Here is a 24,159-nt window from a genome sequence, read left to right as displayed (position 1 = left end):
CTGGAGGACTCATCCCTCACAGGACAGGACTGGGTGAGCCTTCAGGCTCTGCCTTCACCCAGCCTCGTGCCCTGGCCCTGCAGGCCCCCTGGGGCCCCACTGCTCCCAGGCCAGGACCCCAACAGAGGGGCCACCTGCCCCTTCCCCCACCCTCCCTCTCTGTTCCGGCAGATGCTGGTCTGGGGCCTTCGGAACATGAAGCAGGTGCGTTCGCCCCGGCTCCTGGTGGAATGCTGGGAAGAGTCCGTGCAGACAGAGCCCATCAGGGACTTCCAGACCAATCCCAACTTCACCCAGTCAACCCTCTTCCTCACGCTGGTGAGAAGGCCTTGGGCCAGGGCTGGGGCAGCCCCGGCTCGTGGGAAGCCTCACACCCTGGCCTCTCCTTGGGGCTGTAGTACATGCCTACGGATGAGGCCTTCGCGCTGCCCCTGGTGCTGAAGGTGGTGGACAACCAGGACTTCGGCCAGGAGACCGTGGTGGGTCAGGCCAACGTTGACTCCCTGCAGCCCTACTTCTGTGACCCCTGGGCTGAGGACTACATGCCCCCACGGCCTCCAAGTACGGCCCTTTCTCCTTGCCCCTCCCCAGACCTCACCAACAAGCTGGCACTGGGAGTGGCCAAGGCCCTGGCTGTCCTGCCGGGTTGGTGGCCCTCCCCCCCACTTCTCCCTTCTCCTGAGACTCATGACTACGCTTTCTCCACGCAGTGCTGTCTGTGAAGAAGTACCAGGAGGTGAGTAAAGGGCTGGAGGCCCCGTGCCATTTAGAGGAAACAGCCCTTGTGCCTGAGGAGGGTACAGATTAAACAGAGTTCCGATATCCACGCCCCCAGCGTGAGGCCTACTTGTTCACGAGAACTTGAAAGCAGTGATCTCAACCTGGACTGCACATTAGAAATGCCCGAGAGTTTTAAAAACCCTGAGGGACTTCCCTGGCGGTCCAGTAGTTAGGACTCCGCGCTTCCACTGCAGGGGGGATGGGTTCGATCCCTGGCCGGGGAGCTAAGACCCCACGTGCTGCACAGCCCGCCCGGCCCCCAAATGGTTTCTGACCAGTTGCTGGGGGTAGGAACCAGAAGCAGCAATTATTTTATTCAAGCCCAAACCACCTACGCCCCACCCCTGCTCCAGGTGATTCCAGTGTTTCCAAAGTTCAGAGCTGCTGCTCTAGAGCAGCACCTGTCAACCTCGAATGCACAGGAATCCTTTGGCATCTGGAGCAAAAGCAGATTCAGCTTCAGGAGGCCTAGGGTGGGGCCTGAGGCTCTGAACTTCTGAGCCTTTCCAGAGTTAAGTGTGGAGCTGTGGGCAATGAGAACCGAGAACTAACCTGACCCTCCTTCTCGGCCCCAGTCCTATGTCTGAGGATCCCTGAATTAAAAAGCCTCTGTGAAGGGCAAGGGAGCCAGGGCAGAAAGCCGTGGCCTCGAACCCCTTCTGAGCTTGGAAGTCAGAGGTGGTGGGCGGACCGGGCGGCCAGGCCTTGCCTAGCTCACCGCAATCATTTTTCAGCTCCTAGGTTACCTTTATGAAAAGTTCTGGTTCAAGTCCAGCAACGCTGAGGTGATGTAGGCTCAGCCCCGGGGAATAAGGAACAAGTCCAGGCAGCTCAGGGAGGTGGGGCAGCATGACTCTGGGCAGAGGAAGGCCACTGTGCCTTCTCCCCGAGGGCCAAAATGCCCCTCCTCCTCACTGCCAGGATGAACACGACCAGGAAGTGGACTGGTGGAGCAAGCTGTTCTGGGCCACAGGAGATGCTCCCCTGTCCCTAAAGTACAAGTACAAAGAGTATCACACCCTGAAGGTTTGCAGGCCCCTACGAGGGGAGACTGATGAAGGATGGAGAAAATCTGCGGGGAGAGGCCAACAAACCCAGCCCCGAGTCCTTGGGGAACCACCAAGTCGGGGGGTGGCTTCCTTTTCACAAGACTCCGGGCCACGCCGCCACAGGCCACACCCTTTCAGGAACCAGGGCTGCCCACCAGCAGCAGCTCTGCTGACCCCAGGGCAGATGCTCTGGGGCGAGACCTGGGTGGCCCCTCAACCCCCTGATCCTAGGAATGGTCCCCTCAAGCCCTGGCCAGCTCCCCTCGCCAGCCGGGTCCCACACGCCCTCCCACAGGTATACAACTGCGAGCTGGAGGCCGTGCCAGCCTTCCAGGGCCTGCAGGACTTCTGCCAGACCTTCAGACTCTACCAAGAATGGCCCAAGCTGGACAGCCCTGTGGTAGGGGAGTTCAAGGTGCGTGTCCCAGCCCTGCCTAGCTGCACCTGTCACCTCGTGCCCCTTCTGTCCAGGGAAGACTCTGACAGGAGCGCTGGTTCTATACGCTCGGCATGAGGATGGGGCACGGAGGGCTTGACAGTCTTGGGAGTGGGGGGCAGAGACTGACCTCTGCAGGGACTCAGGGTGGCCTCCCCCAACACAGGAAGGGCGAGGGCTTCTCAGTCCCAGCTCGGGCCTGTGCTGCTCTCGGAGGCCCTAGAGCCTTCGAAAACAAGTGCGGACCCCAAGGGATGGGTGGGGGTGGAACGAGACCTCCCTTCAGCAGAAAACACCACCGTGGTCCCCGTAGAGCATCTCTGCGGCACGTGCCCCTACCCGTCCTCACGGGTTTCGTCCCTGCCACCCTCAACACAGACCAGGGGTACCTCCTGGAGGGCTCTACAGAGCCAGGCCAGAGGCCAATACCTTCCCTCCCCAACACACACACAGGGCCAATTCCGTGTCTACCCCTTTCCTGAGAATCCAGACACCCCCAAGCCCCCTCGCCAGTTCCTGCCTTGGCCTAAGAAAGAGGACTTCCCTCAGCAGTGCTTGGTGCGGGTGTACGTGGTGCGAGCAGCCAACCTGCAGCCCCAAGACACCAACGGCCTGGTAACGAGCAGCCCTGAACTGCAGCGCTCGTCTTCCCCAGCCCCCCGGCCCGGGCACCCCCCTCACCTCACCCTACACCCCAGCATCCCGGAGCTCCCTCAGGCTGACTGACACCCAGACTGCCAACTTCCCACAGGCCCCACCTGGTACAAGGGGCTCCTTTCTGCCCCACTCCCGCCCTCCCTGACCAACCTGGGCTGACTCTGCATTTTCTGTCCTTCTCTCACGTCTATCTGAACCCCAGTGTGACCCTTATGTGATCCTGAAACTGGGAGAGACAAAGCTTGGCAACCGGGACAAGTACCAGCCCAACACTCTGGACCCCATCTTTGGCGTGTGAGATGCCCCAACGCACCCGACCCCACAACCCCGCTCCCTGTGCCGGGAGCAGTTCTAGAAGGCAGAGAACTCTCACGTTCCTTTCTAGTCTCCACGTTCCTAGCACAGTGTCCAACACATGGAAGATGCATTGATGGGCAGCCCAGCTCTCCCCTCCCCCCTCAACCACTTTGCCTGGGAAGGGAGCTCAGAGTCCCACACCCCAGGCCTGTCAAAAGTTACTCCCAGCCACGACTGAGGGATGGCTATTGGCGGACAAGAGCCATCCCAGGCTCTGCTCTCCAAATTCACCAGGGCCAAACCGGGGGTAGAGCACGGGCACGTGTGGTTGGGATGCTGGAGAGGGAGCTGTGTAGATAACATGGTCCTCGGTCTCTGTGTCTCCAACACCCTCACCCAAGGATGTTTGAAATGAGCTGCACCATCCCCCTGGAGAAGGACCTAGAGATCCAGCTGTATGACTTTGACCTATTTTCACCTGATGATAAGATTGGAACCACAGTCATTGACCTTGAAAACCGACTCCTGTCTGGCTTTGGAGCTCGTTGTGGGCTCTCCAAATCTTACTGCCAGTAAGCGTGGACCTGAACCAGGGCAAGGGAGCACGGGGTGGGGGGTGGTGGTGGAAGAGTAAGCCCACGGCTCCCCTCGAAGACGCCTGCATCCCAGGCTGGGGAACCAGGGCCCGTACCTGTCTGCACCCCTGCTCCCAGCACTGGTCAGCCTGCAGCTCGAAGCAGAGGCTTCTCCAGGACTCAGACCTCCCCACCTTTTCCCCACAGGTCAGGGCCCTTTAGGTGGCGGGATCAGATGCCCCCAAGCCTGCTCTTGGAACACCATGCCAGGCAGAAAGGACTGCCTCCGCCTCTGTTCAGCCCTGAGGATGACTCTGCGTTTTACAATGGGAAAAAATTCAGACTGCAAAGCTTTGGTGAGAAGAACAGCACACCGCCAGAAAGCACAGAGCTGGGCCTCTGCGACAAGTGGGGCTACAGGATGGAGGAGCTGCCAGAGGGCACCCCGCCTCCCCTTGTCGCCTGTAATGGATAACCAAGTCCACTGCCCAGGCTGAGGGTGGAGAAGGGGCCTACGTGGGAGACGGGAAGGCTAATGACCTCGTGATCCCCTCCTTCCATCCCCCTCCAATCTAGAGCTGAAGCCCCCTACTGCTCGCTTTTTGGGATCTAAGAAAGAACGCCTTGCGCTGTACCTCCTGCACACCCAGGGACTGGTACCTGAGCACGTGGAGACCCGCACGCTGTACAGCGACAGCCAGCCGGGCATCGACCAGGTATGAGACTGGAGGGGCTGGATCAGGAGGTGGGGGAGCCCACCCATCCAGGACAAGAGGGGAAGGAGAGGCCGGGCACCCACAGATGTACGTGAAAAGAAGACAAGCACGTTCTGTGCATGTTACTAAGCAAGAAGTCGCAGTGGTGTCTCTTAGAATGGAGAAGTTCAGAGCTGGAAAAGTCACCAACAAGAAACCGAGGCCCCGTGTCAGCTGTGGAAGTGTTTCGGGGCCTTCCCCGCTGGCGCCAGCACTGCCTTAGTCTCTCCTGAGGGAGGGTAAGGAGGCAGCACCTGGGGTCAGAGTGCAGGCATCACAGCCCCGGCTTGGCTGTTAAGTGCAGGCTGTGTTTTCTCCACGGCAAGGAACCCCAAACAGGAGGAATAAAAATCCCCACAGGCACCCTAATTATCCCCTACCCTCCAGCCACCAGAATGGCTCACCTCATTCTCCAAATCTCTCAAGCTGATAGCACATTCTAGATACAAAGTTCTCTACTGAGCACTTTTTAAAACCATCCTCATTAAACCTGTTTTCTCATTAAATGGGGCCAATTTCAAAAGAATAAACCTAGGTCACATGGTTTAAAGGAATCTATCTTCCACTGTTGGTAGTTCTACCTTCTTAACTCTTTTGTCTCCCCTTTTCTTACCAGGTTCAACCCTTCTTTCCTAGACCCCTGTGCTTTGTGGATAGCTTGACATCCTTAGGATGTGGTTCCACAACATAATGACCTGGAGATCACCTAGTTTACTCTTACTCAGGGCCACTAAGGTGGCTAACAATTGCAGCCCCAATCCCATTCTGGAGCCCCATCCAGAGAGGCTGTCCAGCAGGACCTGTTAAATGGCATCAACCCTCCAGACCCCAGTTACACTTGACATCCGTGCACCACAGCCATCAGCCTCATAGCCATCGTATGCTCCCAGCCTTACTGCGCTATTCTCCCAGCCAAAAAAAGAAACAAGTGGAAGCTGATGGGCGGTGTGCTGACTTCCGGTCTGAAGTCCATCCCACCTCCCAGATGCCTCGATACCCCACCACTCGGTGTTGGAAACACAGCCTCAGCAGACCTAGAAGCTGAGACAGGCCCCCCCCCCCAGACCAGGATGCGGAGAACGGGGGCTGGCCAACCCCAGCCAGCTAATCCATCTCCACTCTAGGGAAAGGTGCAAATGTGGGTGGACATCTTCCCCAAGAAGCTTGGGCCTCCTGGCCCCCCATTCAACATTAGGCCCAGAAAGCCTAGAAGGTGAGTGACACCCATCTCCTGAGCAACTGCACCACTCAAGTGTGGCCTTCCCAGCGTGCGGAGCACCAGTGGGCTCCAACACCGAGTCACGGTGATTCTTTTCCTCTGTTGGGAGTCTGGGGAGCCTTCTTTCCCTGTGGCCCCCCGAACGCAGCATGACTTGGGTGGGCACGGAGGGCAGCCCCCCAGGCCTCTCTTCCCTCACCGAGGTTGCAGCTGGGGAGCTATTCCTCAGCAAAGCCTCAGAGAACGGTGGCTACAGGTATGAGCTGCGCTGCATCATCTGGAAAACTGCCCACATGGACCTGAAGGAGAACAGTTTAAGTACCGAGAGGATGAGCGACGTCTATGTCAAAGGGTGAGGGAGAGGAGCGGGGCTCCGTCAGAGTGCCCTCAGACTTGCCCAGTTCTCTCTCCATTTCCACCCATGCCTGGCGTCTACTGGGCAGCCCTCCTCCCAGGGCTCCAGCCAGGGGTGGGGACAATCCAAGTGAACCCCAGGTGAGTGGACTTTGGCCCCAGGTGGTTATTCGGGCTGGAGAAGGACATGCAGAAGACAGATGTCCACTACCACTCCCTGACGGGGGAGGGCATCTTCAATTGGCGGTTCATCTTCACCTTGGACTACCTGGCAGCAGAGCAAGCGTGCGTCTTGAGTCAGAAGGTAACAGGCCCAGGAGCGGGATGCACTCCTCCCCCTCCCCTCAGAGCCTGCGAGCTGCACCAAGACACTTGGAATGTGGCCTTGGGTGGAAGCACTCCCCGCTCCCCCCTCCCCCTCCCCGACTTTCTCCTCCTCCTCAATGGTCCATCACTGCTGGGTGATGGGCTGCTAAGTGGCCAAAGGAACTCTCAGAGGAGACAGGCCGGAAATACGCTCTCCTGCCATCCTCCAGGACTACATATGGAGCCTGGACCCCACGGTGATGAAGTTCCCAGCCCGGCTCATCATCCAGATCTGGGACAATAACATCATCTCCGCGGATGACTTCCTAGGTGAGATCCTGGCACAGGGCCCGTGACCACAGGACAGGGAGCTCCTTTTTGCTGACGGCATTTCTCTGGGCTCAGGGGTCCTAGAGCTGGATTTGTCTGACATGCCCCTCCCGGCCCGGCGCGCCAAGCTATGCTCCATCAGGATGATGGATGCTGACCCCAAGTGGCCTCACTTCCTCCAGTACAAGCACTGCTCCCTCTTTAAGATGAAGACTGTAAGCGGCTGGTGGCCTTGCCAGGTCCTCGATGGCGGCAAATGGCGCTTGTCGGTAGGAGCTGGGGAAGGTGCCTATTGCCTAGGAACAGGGCTGACTACTGTGCCGCGTAACTTGGCTCTGACAGACCCTGGGGGCCTGAGTTAAATCCCTTTCCCTTTCTGGACCCTGGGAAGAGGCCTTTAAAACTATCCTTGCTCCTGCCGTCTGAGCTCAGCTCCCACCACCCATGGTGTTTCTAGGGTAAAGTGAAGATGACCCTGGAGATTTTGACAGAGAAGGAAGCCTTAATCAAGGCAGCAGGAAGAGGCCAGTCGGAACCCAACCAATACCCTACACTCCATCCTCCCCTGTAAGGGTCCTGCAGGGCAAAGGCACCAAGCCTCTTCCTCGTTCACAAAGCTGAGCTGCTGGGCCTAGCAGTCTGTATGGGGTGGTGACCAGGGAAGGAGGCTGACAAGTAAAGAGGGATAATTACCCCCCCTACCTCCCCACTCTGGCTCAATCGGGGAGAACAGCTGGGGAGGGGGGAGGGCAGAAGCAGAAGTTGCTTTTTTAAAATGAAAGACCTCTGCTCTGGATTGCTTGACCTGAAGTTTCCTTCTGCCCTCCATTCTCTGCCATCTCTGCTCCTGGACAGACGCACCCATACCTTGCTCATGTGGTTTCGGTCACCCATTACAAGGTTCATCCATGTTTTCTGGAAACGCTACCGCTTCAAAATCATAGCCATCTCAATCATCCTGCTTATAGGGCTTCTGCTGTTCAACTTTATCTATTCAGCTCCGGTGAGTGACAACCGTGGAGACAGGGGAAAAGGCACAGCTGCTCTCGGGATGACCCAAGAGAGAGCCCTCAGGTTGCTACTTCAGGCTAACTCTTACCTATTCTCTCTAGAACTATTTGGCCATGAGCTGGGTCAAGCCTGAACTTCGGCTGAACGCTCCCATTCAAATATATGCCAAAATCATCAATTCACTAAACACCAGCAACGCCAACCCTTCCAACCTCGCCACTCCCATCAGAACCTGAAATCTACAACAGGCCAGAAGCTGAAACTCCTCCAGGGACACATAAATCACCTGTGAGCTATCTTCCCAGAACTTCCAGCCCCGCCAGACTAATCCCCCCCGTGTCTGCCAGGCTTCTCTCCTGCCCATCCACAGCACTACCGTTGGGCTTCCTACCAGTTCCTTGTTTCCGGGGTCTAGGGATATTTTGACCATTCTGTTCAGACCACTTCCAACAAGAAGGGCAGAGTTGTAATTTTCCACTGAAATAAACAACTTTTGTAACGGAGCCACCCTGTAATTTGTGGGGGGGGGGTTCACAACACCATGAAAGGCTGAAAACGCCAGGCTCTCAGACAAGACTCACAAGGATGGGGAATGATGTCACCCTTACGCACCTCCTCGAGTCTCCAGGGACTCTTCCACTCTAAGAGGCCCTGACGTCACAGGATAACAGAAGGCAAGGAAGGGCACCTGTGAGGAAAGGTGGCTCACGTGGGGTAAGCAGCCGGCCGAGGCCACCACTCTCACCCCTCACGTGAGCAGGCGGCCCCCTCCTCTGGGACACAGCTGGGACTCCAGCTCCCAGAACGACCTTTGGCCCCACTCATGACGGGAAGCATGTTTCTAGAACAAAAGGGGAGAGCCAGGGCAGAACCTACCATGCTAGTCAGATTGTTTCCTTGCACCACACACTGCTCTGAGGCTGGCCCGGGTGGGGGGACTGCATTTCACGTCTTCCCCGCCCTCTTCACAGAGCCTCAAGGACCTCATGAGCTAGAATCACACAAAAGCCACAAGTGTGACGATCTCCACGCTGAGCTGCCCCTCCTGCACCCCTGCCCGGGCCAGCTCACGAGCCCACCGGCGTCCTCCCACTACAGGGGTCTAGCCAATCTCCCCCGGAACTCAAAAACACAGAACAGCCATTTGCTTTCTCAGTTCCACCTGGTCCGAAAGCCAAGCCCAGGGCCCCGGCTGACCCTCTGTCACTCTGGAGCCGCTCTGCCATGGGGGGAGGTCAGGAGGGTCCCACTGTCATCCCACCTGCACGAGAGCACTACCGCCTGTGGGAAGGATACAAGAAAGCTGAAGACAACAGAAACCCACAGCCAGGCAAGGTAACCCTCCTTTCCTTCAGGGCTGAGCAGAGGGCTTTCCCAACCCAGAAGGCAGGGCAAGGGTGGATGGCTTACGGCTCAGCCAAACCCACCTGTAAAAGGAAGGCCACTCAGAAGTTCATGTTTGGTTTCCATCAGCCATGTTAAGACTTTCCCTCAGGCTACAGAAGCACAGGGCTAGGAGAGCTCAGAGTCCAAGCCCTCCAGGGAGCCTCCAGCCTGTTAGCAATGGAATCACAGGGCAGACAGGTGAGCAGCACGTGACCCCTCATCAGGTAAGGCAGTGGAATCAGGGCTGACCCACAGAGGACACTCAGGCTCGGCTGCTCAAATGACAATGAACTCTTCCAGGCACAGATGCCGGGGGTCTACTGCTTCCAGATTTACAACAACCATTCCTTATCCATTAAGAAAGAGAAGCCAGGTTTCCTCTTTGGGGAGTATCCAAGCTCAGGCTATAAGAACAAAGTTTCCTTACATTTTGAACACTCTAAGTAGGATTCCAAAAATTATGATGAACACAAGACATGCAGCTAAGCAGGCTCCAGAGAGTCCAGAAACATCTCCACGTGGTCAGATCATGTGACAGGTGTTGCTTTCGGTGTCAAAACGTGGAGCAGTCAGTTTCAGTTAATCCCACTGCATCCGTGACGTCTCCCAAGCTTCTCTTGACCTGCACACCAGCTTTCAAACAAACCTGGCTGAGGGCCTAAAGGGACCTAATTGGGAGGGTCATGAACACACCAACAGAACCAAGATCCACCTGCAAGAACAAAGGCTAGAGCAGTGAGCCCCAGCAGAATGCCCCCTCCCTACAGCCACCTAATGAGGGTCAGTGAAACTCAAGTTTGTCGTGCAGCCCCAGGCCCCAAGAGAGAGGCAGCCAGATGTCTTTTCCAGCTCAGGTTGCATCTGCAGAGGACAATGAATGGAGGGGAGGAAGGCAAGGCAGGGAAGAAGTTTCCATCCAGATTTCCAAGGAAAGCTCCTCAGGTGGAGAGAGGCTTAGACAAAAAGCAAAAACCAGTGGACAGATGGCTGGAAGGTATGAGGAGTTATCAGTTTTCTAGTCTTTGCAGATTTAAGAATGAAGTACGAGGGTCCTCTGAGCCCAACAACAAGGCAGCCTGGGCTATGACACTCTTTCCGGTGGTTTTGGCATCATGACAGCCTATGTTCTCTCCATCCCTCTTCGCTCCCAAGTGGCAGGACTGCGGGGAAAGGCACATCACAGCAGCGTTGCCCGGGGGGGTGGGCTTCCTGATCCAGAGTTAGACGTCCTCATGGGTGACCATGGGAACGCAGCGTCCCTGCACGCAAAGCTCCAGTGACAGAACCGAGTCCTTGACCAGCTGCTGGAGACGAGAGAAGACCCGCCTGGCTATGTGCTCAGGCCGGTGCCTGCTCCTCCCATACTCCTGGGTGACAGTCACAGAGGTCGTGATCGCAGGAGGGCTCAATAGAAGCGCTTTCGGCTCTGGTCCTGCCATTTGTTGTAGAGTATGAGCCCAATGACGATGGCAAATACGGAAAACACCAAAGAGAAAAAGACGATGAGAAAGAGGGCCAGGCCGCTCAGGGGCGGCAGCGGGGCTGTCACTAAGAAAGCAAGAGAGAAGCAAGTCAGAATGAGGGAGCCCACCCGGTGGGAATGACCAACCAACAAGCTATCGAGTCCCCATTTCTGGGAGCTAGAGCTCAGACTCTCCCTTTCCGGATGCCGCAATTTAAAACCTAAACAGCCCACAGTCTGCTCATCTGTAACACGGAGACAAGTGAGAAAGCAGGGGCAAGTGCTCCAAGTGCTTCAGAGAAGAACCCCGAAAAGAGGCAGCCCCGCCCAGCTGTACTGCATGTCACCCCAGACCCCCACAACCCTCAACCTCCTCACTGGCCATGGGGCCTCTCCCCAGGATCCCCCGTGCTCACTCTCGGGCAGTTTCATGTTGTCCACCGAGGGCAGGAACACATCTCGATGCAGCTTCTCCTCTTCTGGGGTTCTCTCCACCGTCAGCTCAAACAACTTCAGGGAAATGACGTCATGGTTGTCTAAAGAAAAAGAGAACAAGGATTACTCAAGCCACCCTGAAAAAAGTGTCTTGGTTCAAGCTTCTAATCCACAGCTAACAAACAGTGACCTGAAAAAAAATAACTGAAACTTGTCTCTCATCTAAAAATAAGGACAAAGAACAGGGAATATTCTACATTATCCTGTATTTATAGTTTTTATCAACAAGCATGCATTACCTATATAATTTTAAAATTTAGAGAGGGACTTCCCTGGTGGTCCAGTGGTAAAGAATCCGCCTTCCAATGCAGGGGACGCGAGTTCGATCCCTGGTCGGGGAACTACAATCCCGCATGCCTCGGGGCAACTAAGCCCACGGCACCTCAAGTAGAGAGCCGGCGTGCTACAAACTACAGAGCCCACGCGCTCTGAAGCTGCGGTGCCACAACTGCAGAGCTCACACGCCCTGGAGCCCGCGCACAACTAGAGAGAAAACCCGCACGCCACAACTAGAGAGAGAGAAGCCCGCGTGCCACAACGAAAGATCTGCATGCTGCAATGAAGATCCTGCGAGCCACAACTAAGACCCGATGCAGCCATAAATAAATAAATAAATAAAATATATAAAAAAAGGAAAGTCAATGTTATAAAAATAAATAAATAAAAATAAAATAAAATTTAGAGACGATACAAGAACCCCCAATCACACGTAAAACCTTCTAGTGAAAGGAGACACAGTAGCCCCACAGCTTCCCTTTAACATGGACAACACACACAAGCAAGACAGGAGAGGGCCTCACAGCAGCTGTTTAACGGGCCACGAGCAGGGCACAGCTATTGGCCTGGAACACACTTCCCTTCTGGACTGTGCCTAATTCTTTGCAGTAACTGTTACCCTGAATCTCACTATTAATTACCAGAGAAGGATGAAGAAGTTAGGGACTCAATTTTTTCTCTCCTTTTTTAAAGTAACATTATAAATTCAGACAGTCAAACATACTTGACGTGTCTCAATACACTGAAGTTGTATCTCTTACTGAAGCTCAACCCAACCCAACTTTATCCAGTGGGAGCCTACTGAAGTTGGCTCCCAAGTCCTTTTACACAAACCCAGAAGTTTTTGGTATCTTCCTTGCTTTTCTAGGAAGTTTTCAGCCTGTATTTCCTACCTTAGACCCGGCATTAGCCATTTCCCCAAGAAGCTCCTGTTCCCGTTAGGACTGGTATTCGTATTAAGAGACCACAAATATGGGTGCTAGGGGTGCTCACTGCTACTAGGTTGGTTTTTGCAGACTGGATTTCTTGCCATCTCTATTATTAGGATGGCATTTATAGCTGCATGGACTCTTAGAATCTTTAGCAGACCCCCAGGTAAAAAAACTGGATTTACCTTCAATTAGAAAAAATGTTTTCTCTGCCAGGACTGAGATTAAACCATGGGACAGGATAAAGAACCACAGTGATGCTCCTCACAATGTAGGGGCATCAAAGGCTGGGACAGCTGTGATGTGTCCTTTCTCAGCAGTTTCCAATAATCCACAGCAAAACAAGTTAAGATGTTAACAAGAAAGACCTTAATAGAAAGATGCAATTTGTATTTAGGGGTATCCTACAGGCGGAGAACATGGATGTACTAACCTAGGCATTATTGCCAAGAACTTAGAACAAAGGACTCCTTAGGATAAACAAAAAATTATTCTTTGGCCATTTCCAACAGTTGGGAACAACTTCCCACTGACAAGTACAACAGGAGGTTAACTGAGCAGGTCCCAGAAGCCTGCAAGCTCACAGGAAACTTGTGGACAGGGATACCTCTTTCAACTTGAGTCATATAACAAGATTCCATAGCAAAGATCTCCAGCCTGTGCCTCCCCTTACCTGTGCCAAGGTAAGATGTCCCACAGCTCTGGCCTACCTGCACAGTATTTAGAACTGGCTGCCAAAATTAATCTCTTATAAGTGACAGGAAGCAGATCAATGGTTGCCTGGAGGCAAGGTAAGGGAGGAATGCTGCAAAGGGGCACAAGAGAATTTTTCCCTGATGGAAACATTCTGTATCTTGACTGGGATGGTGGTTATATATATGTAAATATTTGTCAAATCTCTTCACACTATATACTTCTGTTATGTGGAAAGCATATCTCAATAAGGTTGATTTTTTTAAAACAATTAGTTGCCAGGATTTACAAAATCAGATTTCATTAAAAAAAATCCAGATTTCCAGCTTCTCTTGAAAAACTAGAAGACATGGCCTCATTGAGCCCACATTTTCTATTGGCAACAATGGCTGAAACTGAGTGCATGCTGCCCATTTCAGATGGGTATTTGCCTTTCTTTCTTGCCAGAAGAAAGTTCTACTTCATCCTAGCTTCACTCATAATACATTATATCAAAAGAACCAAAAGTTTAATTCTTTTCCTCTTCTGAAAAGACGTTATGATTGATGCTAAAGCCAAGGGAGAGAATAAGCACATAAAAGAAGCTTCTAATGGGAAACATGTAGGAAGAAAATCCAGAGGAGAGAGAACAGTAGAAAAGCCCAGTACTGCTAACGCCACATAAGTCAAGGAAGGCAGGGGTTTCAGAGTAATTGGTCAAACAAGCTGAAGAGAGGGCCAACAGCAAGCACACAGAACAGCGAAGGAACAGAAGGAGCTTTTACAAAACTACTTGTGCTAACAGCATGGCAGAGACACGGGCCTGAGTGCGGCATTTACCGTGGCGGTAGTTTACAGGGGCGGACGTCTTAGAAACGCAAGCATCTGCGCACACAACAGAGTCGAGTCTGAGCACAAAGGACAGTCCGGGGGTCGGAAGAGGGAGGGCAGAGTTGAGGAAAAGCTTTGTGAAGAGAAAGGGGACTAAGCACATTAGGTGAAAGGACAGGAACCTGGCTATAAAAGGAGGCACAAGAAACAGGAAAGCACAGAACTCAAAACACAGGCTGGAAGAGCTGGCTTGATGTAGAGGCAAACACTGCTTTCCATTAGCACCAAACATCTCCCGAAGACAACTGTGCTAGATAACCGCCGGCCTGGGCTTTTAAGCGATCTGGACACGAGAATGCAGGAAGATAAGCGCTCACAGGGCACTTGTTTGCCAGAGTTCTGCCTGGCTGGCTCTCCCCTCTGAGAAGCCTCACCCAGGCTGCCTATCGAGATGTGACCTCAGTTAGGGCAAGTAAGGAGCGCACATGGCAGTACCTGAGAGATCCCCAGTGATGGAGGAGGTGCCGAAGTAGTAGCCCCGGGGCAGACGGACACCGGGCACCTCTATGCAGTCCCTCCACTCATGCTTGCCATCGATGTCCATCATTATCTAGAATAAAAAGAAGAGATAGGGCTTCCCTGGTGGCGCAGTGGTTGAGAGTCCGCCTGCCGATGCAGGGGACACGGCTTCGTGCCCCGGTCTGGGAAGATCCCACATGCCACAGAGCGGCTAGGCCCGCAACAGTGAGAGGCCGGCGTACCGCAAAAAAAAAAAATAAAAAAGTGATAAATCAGGGCCAGGCCACAGAAGTGGGAGCGAGACAGCCCATATCGCCAACAGGTCCAGAACAGGGACTCACCGTCAAATGCCTCTTGACATAGCGAATCACAAGGAAGGTGTCATAATGGAGATTGCGGACAATGGCCGTACAGCCCCCCAGCTCTGTAGGCCGCCCGTCCCGCTCGTGATCATAGCTGAGGGAGCCGTTGTTCACCATGGCTGAGACGTAGGGGAAAACCCGCTGGGAAGGCAGGGGAGGAAAAGCAGAGAACGGTGAGGAAGTGCTCTTAGGAACACCTGTGCAAACAGCGCCAGGAATTCTGCACATACAGCTGAGGTCCTCACGGCAGACCAGACAACCGCTCTGTGGCATCACTAGCAGCCCCCAAGAACCCACACTGAGATGGTCACTCGAGGGACATGGCCCAGAGGTGACTGACCTCTCTACCTGCCTTCAGGAATCCTCCTTGCACCCATTTGGGGTGGGTCTGGAATGGCCCCTCTGACACTCTGGAGTCTGACTGGAATCCTCCCAAAGATCGCCATTTGGCACTTATAGTCTACACAAGACTGTTGTTTTTCTTCGTGTGTGTGTGTGTGTGTGTGTGTAATGGCCATATGAACTTCTTGAAGAGAAAAATCATTTATTATGCCTCTCTGCATGTGTCCACCTTAGCTCCATCCCTTCCCCCCCAGGGCAAGTATTTTGCACACAGAGGTATTCTGAAAATACCTGTCCAATCAGGGAAATCTTTCCATTCAGGATAGCACCTTTCAAATTCTAAAATTCTATAAGCATATGATGTTAAATGGGTCAGGACTCAGAAAGGGCAGTGCCAGAACCAGGCTGCAAGGTGGTGTTCTCCAGCCACAGATGACTATTCTTAGTCAAAAGACCACCCAGCCCATTTAAGCTTCACCACACATAACTTCTCCCACTAATACTCAGGGCAAGGTTCTCCCACTGAAAGTTTCCTCATATGCCACCCATTTTCCCACCTACTTCAGAGGTCCTCTCTCTCCAGTAGACTCGTAGAGCAAATTCTTCCCTAGAAATAATGAGCTAACCATTCCAGAACAAGCCCAGTGCTAAGGCAGTGCAGAGAGGCAGGGGGATAAAAGGACAGGAAACATGAGACATGCCACTTCTTTGGTGAGTCCCTCATTGTCCTAAACAATCAACATGCAAGGTGAAGATGCAGTCAAAATCGGAGACTGGTGACTCCTGAGATAACAGCCACACGGATTCTAAACAGTAGCAAATGTTGGATGGACACATAGGGAGTACGGGATGGCCATGGTGGGTCAAGAACTGAGTACCTGCACTCCGGGAGAATATCGTCTCTTCTGGGCCTGAGAGGGTCCAGCAGGTTATTATAAAAACAAGAGAGGGCACAGAAGACAGGAGACCAAGTCAGAAAGAAACAGCCATGGAAGAGCTATGACCCAGCTGTGGTGGATGAGCAAACCAATCTAAATCCCCAAACAGTTTAGGGTCCATGGAAGGCATTTCGCAAGTCCTCATACCCCTCAAAATTACAGGCAAAACTATATGCACAGGTGTTTGTACATTTTCTAAGGAGAGGGTCTGCTGCTATTATCAGGTTCTCAAAGGGGTCCACTAGGAAGACCCCTCTAACCCACGCGGGGTCCTGAAACTCTCCGAAACTTTATAAAACACACAGCATCACACTCTCCAAGCAGGCCTCACTTATGTCTCTGACAGTCCAAGAGTCAGGCCATGAGTTGGTCTGTACCCAGACTACAGTATTTCTTTAGCAAGGGGAGAGACAGGAGTGATAAATAGGGCTAAATTCTTCCAAATTCAAGATGTCCTTTACTGCCCAGGATCTCAGGATATAGCTCTTTCCCAGAAGACAAAAATCCCATCATTTGAGAGGCTATCAAATTAACTCTAATCCAAAGGGATCATTTACCCTGTAATTGAGCCTTATGGACATATATTTCCAAACAGTTATTCTAACCGACGACATGTGGGCAAGAAAAAGCTCTGTGGGAACGCTGCAGCAGGACAGACTTAGAAAAATCACAAGGTTCAAGCATGTTTAGCTTTGCTCCAGAAAACTGCTACAGTTCTAAGCTACTAGCAATAACAGATACCCGTACAAGCTCAGCTCGGCCCTGCCCTACAGGAAGTGTGGGCAAAGGTGTAGAACCCAAAGCGTTCCTGCCCTCTAATCCTTAGTGAGCACCTGTTACGAGCCAGGCACAGTCCCAGATGCTGGGAGCTCAATGGCAAACAAGATAGGCAGACATCTGCTCTCATGGAGCTGACATTAGAGTGGAGGGGACAAACAATAAGTAAGTAAATAAAATCATTTGAGACTGGTAAATGCTACAATGAAAATAAAATAGGTAACACAACAGAGGCTGACGAGGAAACATCTCTCTGAGGAGACAACATCTGAGCTGAGACCCAAGTAGTTAGAGAGAATCCACCAAAAAATCTGAGGGCACAGGAAGCATGAGGTTAGCATATTCAAGGACCAGAAGATGACAGGGGTGTCTTCAACCCAGCCAGGGAAGAAGGGGGCTGGTGTGAGCTGAGGAGGGAGCTAGCTCACACCAGCCCCTTACAGGCCACAGCGAGGGTGTGGGGTGAGCCTCAGAGCAGCGGCTCTTCCCTTGCGCCACTGGTGGCGTAGGTGCAGGATTCCAGAAGGTACGAAAGGAGTCAGTGCATGATTAAACCACTGGAAAACTGCTCCTCTACAACTACCACTCAGGACGAGGGAATCATGAGCGTGCGGTCAGCAGTTTACAGAGATGGGCTTCTGACAAGAAAGCCCGTAACTTCAGTGAACAGTTAGGGAAAGAAGGGATTGAAAATGCCCTCGTGAGCTCTGATGATCCCAAGGCTTGCTTCATTTATCAACCCCAGCACCTGCGATCAGAAGTTGACGTTGTAAAAAAAAAAAAAAAAAAAAAAAGAAGTTGAAGTTGTAACTTTCAAGGGCGTGCCTAGGACAGCGATCCTTAACCTAAGGGGGCCTTACCAAGGCTGGTGAAGCAGCCAATCAGCCAGTATCAGCCAGAGGCAAGCTGGGCCTCAGGATGACCTGGGGGAGCTTTTCAACTGCACATACACGTGGGTCCCGCAGTCAAAGAGCCTCACTCAGTAGGTCTAGAATGGGGCACGGGGCTATGTATTTTTTAAGAGGCACCACAGACGACTGGGACGTGCAGCCAAAGTTAAGAAATACTGCCCTACACAGAGTCCCACAGCTTTGGAGCTGGAATCTGTCTACTTCAGCAACTCCTGACTCAGCCTTCCACCTTCCAGCTCACATTAACGATGTCTTTAAATGCCATCTTAACTTCTATGCCCAGTCAGGAGTTCTTGAAGGGTTCCTTGGGTACCCACTCATTTGACACAGCAGCTCATTTTCTTTCCTTGGAAAGCAGCCTATATATAGCCAGAACCAAAGGCAGAAGAATCACCCTGACTCCGGCAAAGGTGGTGGTTTCATTCCTAATTTAAGAGTCATCAAAAATTAGGAACTCCTACCTATTGTCCAAATGGTTGATGTCGGAAAGGTGGGGAGATGTCTTCAACTTTTTGTATTACAAGGCCCTCCACACGGTATTGCACCTTCAGCGCAACTTGATTGAAAAGAGACTCATGAACTTGTGGTTGTGTGGATCCTATGCTAAAATTCCACAGGTGCAAAGCACACAGGCTGCGCACCACTAGGTGTAAAAAAGAGCACACTCGGCCCTCTGTAATCAGGGAGGCCTGGGTTCTAAATGCAGTTACACCACCCACACCTGTGTACTCTCTCTGAGGTTCTAGTTCCTCACTGTAGGCAGGGAGAATAATACACAGCTCACAGGGTTAATTACGAGGATGAAGTACATAAAGCATTTAGTACAGTGTCTGGTATTCAGAAGGGAGTCAATAAATGTTCATTCAACCAATGACTAAATTAATGAATTTTTAGATATATTGTTCACAGGTGTTCATATATAAACACAAAGCCAAACATATGTCTTTTAGGGCAGTAATTCCCAGACCATTGGCTGCCATGGACCACTAAAATCTCTAAACATACTTTGGGGATTAATAGGTTTGCCTTTTCTTGCTTTTTTTTTTTTTTTTTTTTGCCTACTAAATATATTAAAATATAATAATGAATGACAGGACAACCATCTATAATAAACATCATTTTTAAAAAGAACATTCTAAACCAAAAAAAGAAAGAACTATATAATTTTATAATAAATAATTAATAAAACATTTCACATTTATGAAAAGTCACTTCACTGTTCCTATTCTTAAACCAGTGAAACTCTGTAACCAACCAGTACGAGTCTATGAACCAGCATCTAGGAGCCATTTTCTTAAAGCAGGTTTACCAACCTAAACCCCAGTGCAGTTGAGGAAGCTGGCCAAGTTTGCTCCCTGGAACCTAGATGTGAAAAAAAGGAGGGTGGGAGGGGAGAGGGAGAGCACAGAGCCACACCAGCTACTGCCAAGATGTCTGTAAAATGTCTCTGGGAATGTCACTTAGTGGTGTGAATACGCATAGCTAGCGTTTTTTGAGAGCTTGCTCTGGGCCGGCCACTGTACTCAGTAATGTATACATATGCGTTCATTTAATTCTCACAACCCTAAGAGGTAGTACTGGTATCTGCATTTCACAGTTAAGAAAACTTGTTTAAGATAACGGAGGTATTAAGTAGTGAAACAAGCGTTTGAAACCAGGTAGTCTGGCCTCAGAGCCCTGGCTCAATCACTATGCCACACTGCTCTCAAGATCAATCAGTATGGAACAATGGTTGGTATATACTTAGATACAACCAAAACCAGCAAACAAACAAACAAAAAACCTAGGTCTCTAATATACCCTGAAACACAAAGAAATACTGGAAAATGGCTCCAAATTAAAGGAAAGGAGAGATATGACAATTGAACGCAACACAGGATCTGGGGTTTTAGTTTGCTATAAAAGACACAGTGGGGACAACTGGTGAAATCGAATAAGGTCAATAGATTAGATAATAATATCCTTATCAGTGTTAAGTTCCTGATTTTTATCACTGTGTTTAGGGAAAACAAGTGAAGAATTTAGGATTAAGTAAACATGATGAAGGCAATTTACTCTTAAGTAGTTCAGAAAAAATATACACATATGCATGAGGTCAGACACACACACACACACACACACGCACACATGAGCACAGGCACAGACAAACATACACATATACACGTAAAAGAAAAGGACAAAGCCAATGTACTAAAACATTAGCATTTTGGGAAATCTGGGTGAAGAGCGTTCTGGAATTCTTTGTTGCATTACCGTAAGTTATCTGTAAGTCTGAAATTATATCAAAATTTAAAAAATTTTAATGATTAATCTGAATCTAGTATTTACCACACTTTCAATTTTTCTATGTCTAAAAAATTTCAAAATTAAAAAAAACAGTATGTTAAATATGATGCAATGTTTTCATTTTTAGAAAGGTGTGTATAGTTCTGTTTTTTAGCCTTTTCTGATTTTTCTGTAATGAGCTTTTACATAAAAATAAGAATTAACAAAACAAATGCCTCTTCTACAGCACCTCCACGTGACCGTCCCCTTGGCTCACCAAAAGAACACACTCACTGCCATTTCCCAGACAGATACTTTTCAGACTTTCAAAACTTTCTAAGTCGCTGGTCCTACAGTACTCTTCATCCAACTAACCCTTTGTGCAGGAACCTGGATAGAGGTGACTGGTTAGCTGAGCAATACCCATCCTACTTAGAATGGGTAACATCAGTGAGATTAAGCAGCATGAGAAGGCCCCTGCTCCATAAGCCCCCAAACTCCTACTAAACTAGACTAGCTGTGACTCTGTCTCCAAGTCTCAAAGCTCCTCAACTGGAGGATACGGAATAGTGCAGCCTCCAGGCCAGCTGACTGCCTGGAAGAGCTTCACATACTTGAACATTAATGATCATGAACTCTTAAACTCACAGAACGATTTTAATCCCATTTATCTTAGTTGTGATCCCCAACCAGAACAAACGAAAACCATGTAATGTGGGGACTTCAATAGAGTACTGTAAAATCAGGAAACCTCAAACTCCAGGTATGCCCCAAACACTGAAGTTCATAACCCACCTACCCAGATTACAAGGGCCAAGATGCAGAACACAGCCTAAGAGGCAACACCTTAATCTCACTGCTAACCACCATTATGGTAGTATGTGAATACTTCTTGTTAACTCTATGGAATAGGAGATCTTGTCTATAGTTCTACTGTGGGGAACCCATGAATCTCCTGACATTGTATATAAAATCCTATTGTATTCAAATCTACCAGAAAGCCGTACATTTCTACTTCCCCTGAGAACTAGTTCTCACCAATGAAGCTCAGCCTCACTGCCTAATCACATCTGAGAGCTTACTGGACCTAGTTTCCAAAGGAGTGTCTCTTAGAAAACACTGCCTCACCAAGGACTGAGAAAAAAAAAACAACCCTAAGTCACATCCAAGTGGTATAACAAGAGAATTTAAGAAGTTATGGAGTTCCTTTAATACTGTAAAAATTCTGTCCACCAACAATAAAGAGGCCAAAAGGGATTAGTGTCTTCATCAACATAAAGGTTTGAGGGAATGTGCTTTTCGATTGGAATGGCGTATTATTAATTTTCTTCCAGTTTCAAAAGAGGAAAAACAATCATCACATTAAAAAAATACGGGAAGCCCCTCAAACTAGACTTCCAAGCTGGCCTGATCGGAGAAGAGCAGTGAGCTGCTCGCACCACGTTCCAACCAGCTGTTTCTGCCTCCAGGGGTGAGGTCCGAAGGTCTCACTGGGATGAATGAGGGCCAAGGCTGCAAAGGGCTGCACTTCTGGGCTCTCATTCCAGGAAGGCCTCTTGCCACCATACTCTGATTTCAACTGAGAGAAGACATTCCTACTCCAGGACTGCTACTGAGTTCTCTGCAACTTTTCACCAACATCTGGGTTCTCCTGAGAAACGGATGACCATGAGCTGATGACTTCCTGGTGCCAAGAAAAGATGATCAGGTTGTGTTTTAATCAACACTGTAAAAAGTTAGCAATGCCAAGATATAACTCACATACCACACAATTCACCTATTTAAAATCTATAATTCGGGGGTTTCCCTGGTGGCGCAGTGGTTGACAGTCTGCCTGCCAATGCAGGGGACACGGGTTCGAGCCCTGGTCTGGGAGGATCCCACATGCTGCGGAATGGCTGGGCCCGTGAGCCACAACTACTGAGCCTGCGCGTCTGGAGCCTGTGCTCCGCAATGAGAGGCCGCGATAGTGAGAGGCCTGCGCACCGTGATGAAGAGTGGCCCCTGCTTGCTGCAACTAGAGAAAGCCCTTGCACAGAAACGAAGACCCAACACAGCCAAAAATAAATAAGTAAATAGATTAATTAAAAGAAAAAGTCTGTAATTCAATGGGTTTTAGTACGTTCACAGGTAAGATTATGATAACTGCAATGAACTGTAGAACACTTTCATCACCCCCCAAAAGAAACCCTGTGCACTCTCCCCACCCCAGCCCCCAACCCTGGCAACCACTCATCTACTTTGGCACCTGGCAACCACTCATCTACTTTGTCTCTATAGATTTGCCTGTTCTGAACGTTTTTTATATATGGGATTATACAATATGTGGTCTTTTGTGACTTGCTTCTCTTGCTTAGCATCTTTCCAAAGGTCATCCACATTGAAACATGTATCAATGATTCATTTCCTTTTAATGTTGAATGATATCCCATTGTATAGATATAGTTTGCTTATCCATTCATCAGCTGATGGACATTTGAGTTGGGTCCGTTTTTGGCTATTATGAATAATGCTGCTATGAACATTCATGTAACTTCTTGTGTAGACATGTTTTTATTTCTCTTGGGTGTATATACCTAGGAGTGGAACTGCTGGATCATATAAACTCTACATTTAACCATTTGAAGAACTATGGAATAGTTTTCCAAAACAACTGTACCATTTTCCATCCCCACCAGCAGTGTATGAAGGTTCCAATTACTCCACATCTTTACCAAACTTGTTATCATCTGTTTTTTTAATTTTAGCCAGACAAGTGGATATAAAGTTGGCATCTCATTGTAGTCTTTTTTTCCTCACTGTGGTTTTGATTTGTATGCCCCTAAGAGCTAATGACGTTGAGCATCTTTTCATGTGTTCATTGGCCATTTATATCTCTTCTTTGGGAAGTATCTATTCAGATCCTTTGGCCATTTTTCACTTGGGCCATCTTTTTAATTACTGAGTTGTACCTAGAATATATAAGGAACTGTTACAAGTCCCTTATCGGATATACAATTCACATTTATTTTCTCCTATTCCATGGGTTGTCTTTTCACTTTCTTGATAGTGTCCTTCAAAGTATAAAACTTTTTAATTTTGGTGATTCACGTTTAGTTTTTGATCCACTTTGGGTTAACATTTGTGTATGGTGTGAGGTAGGGAAACACTTCATTATGCTGCCTATGGATATCCAGTTGTCTCAGCACCATCTGGTGAAGAGATGATTCTTTCCTTATTGAACTGACTTGGCACCTTTATCAAAAATCACTTGTTCATAATTGTGAGGATTTATGTGTGGATTTTCAATTCTATTCCATTGACCTATATGTCTACCCTTATGCCAGTACCACACTGTCTTTATTACTGTAGCTTTATAGTAAGTTTTAATTACAGGAAGTGTGAGTCCTCCAACTTTGCTCCTCTTTAATCAAGAGGAGGCTATTCTGGTTCTCTTGAATTTCAATACTGATTGTACAATCAGCTTGTCAATTTCTGCAAAGAAGCCAGCTAGGCATTTGAAAGATAGGAGTTCCCTCAAATCTGTAGATCAATGTGGGGAGTGTATCACCATCTTAATGATACAAAATTTTCCAATCCATGACATGGCATGTCTTTCCACTGACTTAGCTCTTTTTCAGTTTCTTTCAACAATACTTCATAGTTTTCAGAGTATAAGTTTTTCAGTTAAATTTATTTCTAAGTACTTTATTCTTTTTGACGATAGTTAATGGAATTGTTTTCTTACTTTCATTTTCTGATTGTTCAATGCAAGAATATAACACACAATTGATTTTCGTATGTTGATCTTATATCCCGTAACCTTGCTGAATTCATTAGTTCTAATAGCTTTTTGTGAATTCATTAGCATTTTCTATAGATAAGATCACATCATCTACAAAGAGAAATCGTTACTTCTTCCTTCCCAATCTGGACTAGCTGCCCTGACTAGAACCTCCAGTACAATGTTGAACAGAAGAGGCAAGGGCAGACAGTCTTGCCTTATTCCTGATCTTAGGGGGAAAGGATTCAGTCTTTCACAATTAAGTATGATGTCAGCCGTAGGGTTTTCATAAATGCCCTTTATCAGGTTAAGCTCCCTTCTATTACTAATTTGTTGAGTATTTTTATTATCATAAAAAGGTATTTAATTTTGTCAAATACTTTTTTCTACATCTATATGATTATATGGTTTTTGTCCTTTATTCTATTAATATGGTCTATCATATTAATGCTCAGGTATTAA

At 49.4% G+C, this 24,159-nt stretch overlaps 2 protein-coding genes across 5 annotated transcripts in view; one reads left to right on the top strand and one right to left on the bottom strand.

Annotated features, from left to right (window-relative positions):
• FER1L5 (fer-1 like family member 5) overlaps positions 1-8,919 on the top strand; it is a 52,427-nt gene extending 43,508 nt beyond the window's left edge. The window contains 19 exon segments of the mRNA XM_089922732.1: positions 172-358; positions 361-561; positions 711-736; positions 1,515-1,688; positions 1,690-2,244; positions 2,719-2,880; positions 3,125-3,216; positions 3,621-3,791; positions 4,002-4,150; positions 4,371-4,510; positions 5,674-5,762; positions 6,025-6,120; positions 6,285-6,426; positions 6,659-6,758; positions 6,834-7,027; positions 7,216-7,325; positions 7,614-7,761; positions 7,871-7,991; positions 7,994-8,919. Of these exon segments, the coding sequence (XP_089778858.1) occupies positions 172-358; positions 361-561; positions 711-736; positions 1,515-1,688; positions 1,690-2,244; positions 2,719-2,880; positions 3,125-3,216; positions 3,621-3,791; positions 4,002-4,150; positions 4,371-4,510; positions 5,674-5,762; positions 6,025-6,120; positions 6,285-6,426; positions 6,659-6,758; positions 6,834-7,027; positions 7,216-7,325; positions 7,614-7,761; positions 7,871-7,991; positions 7,994-8,097 (2,961 nt within the window). The 3' untranslated portion in view covers positions 8,098-8,919.
• A 512-nt stretch (positions 8,920-9,431) lies between these two features.
• The window catches only part of LMAN2L (lectin, mannose binding 2 like), a 39,243-nt gene continuing 24,515 nt past the window's right edge, over positions 9,432-24,159 (bottom strand). For all 4 annotated transcript variants that reach the window (XM_022599285.3, XM_022599284.3, XM_022599282.2 and 1 more), the window contains 4 exons: positions 14,681-14,842; positions 14,316-14,430; positions 11,034-11,153; positions 9,432-10,703 (listed from right to left, as the gene is read on the bottom strand). In XM_022599285.3, coding sequence (XP_022454993.1) covers positions 10,561-10,703; positions 11,034-11,153; positions 14,316-14,430; positions 14,681-14,842 — 540 coding nt within the window. In that variant the 3' untranslated portion in view covers positions 9,432-10,560. The remainder of the gene's footprint in view (positions 10,704-11,033; positions 11,154-14,315; positions 14,431-14,680; positions 14,843-24,159) is intronic.

The sequence above is a fragment of the Delphinapterus leucas genome, chromosome 13 (genome assembly GCF_059928025.1).
Source record: "Delphinapterus leucas isolate spDelLeu-1000000601 "Yukka" chromosome 13, BTC_Dleu_Yukka2, whole genome shotgun sequence".
NCBI lineage: Eukaryota > Metazoa > Chordata > Mammalia > Artiodactyla > Monodontidae > Delphinapterus > Delphinapterus leucas.
This window is presented reverse-complemented; position numbering and strand designations above follow the sequence as displayed.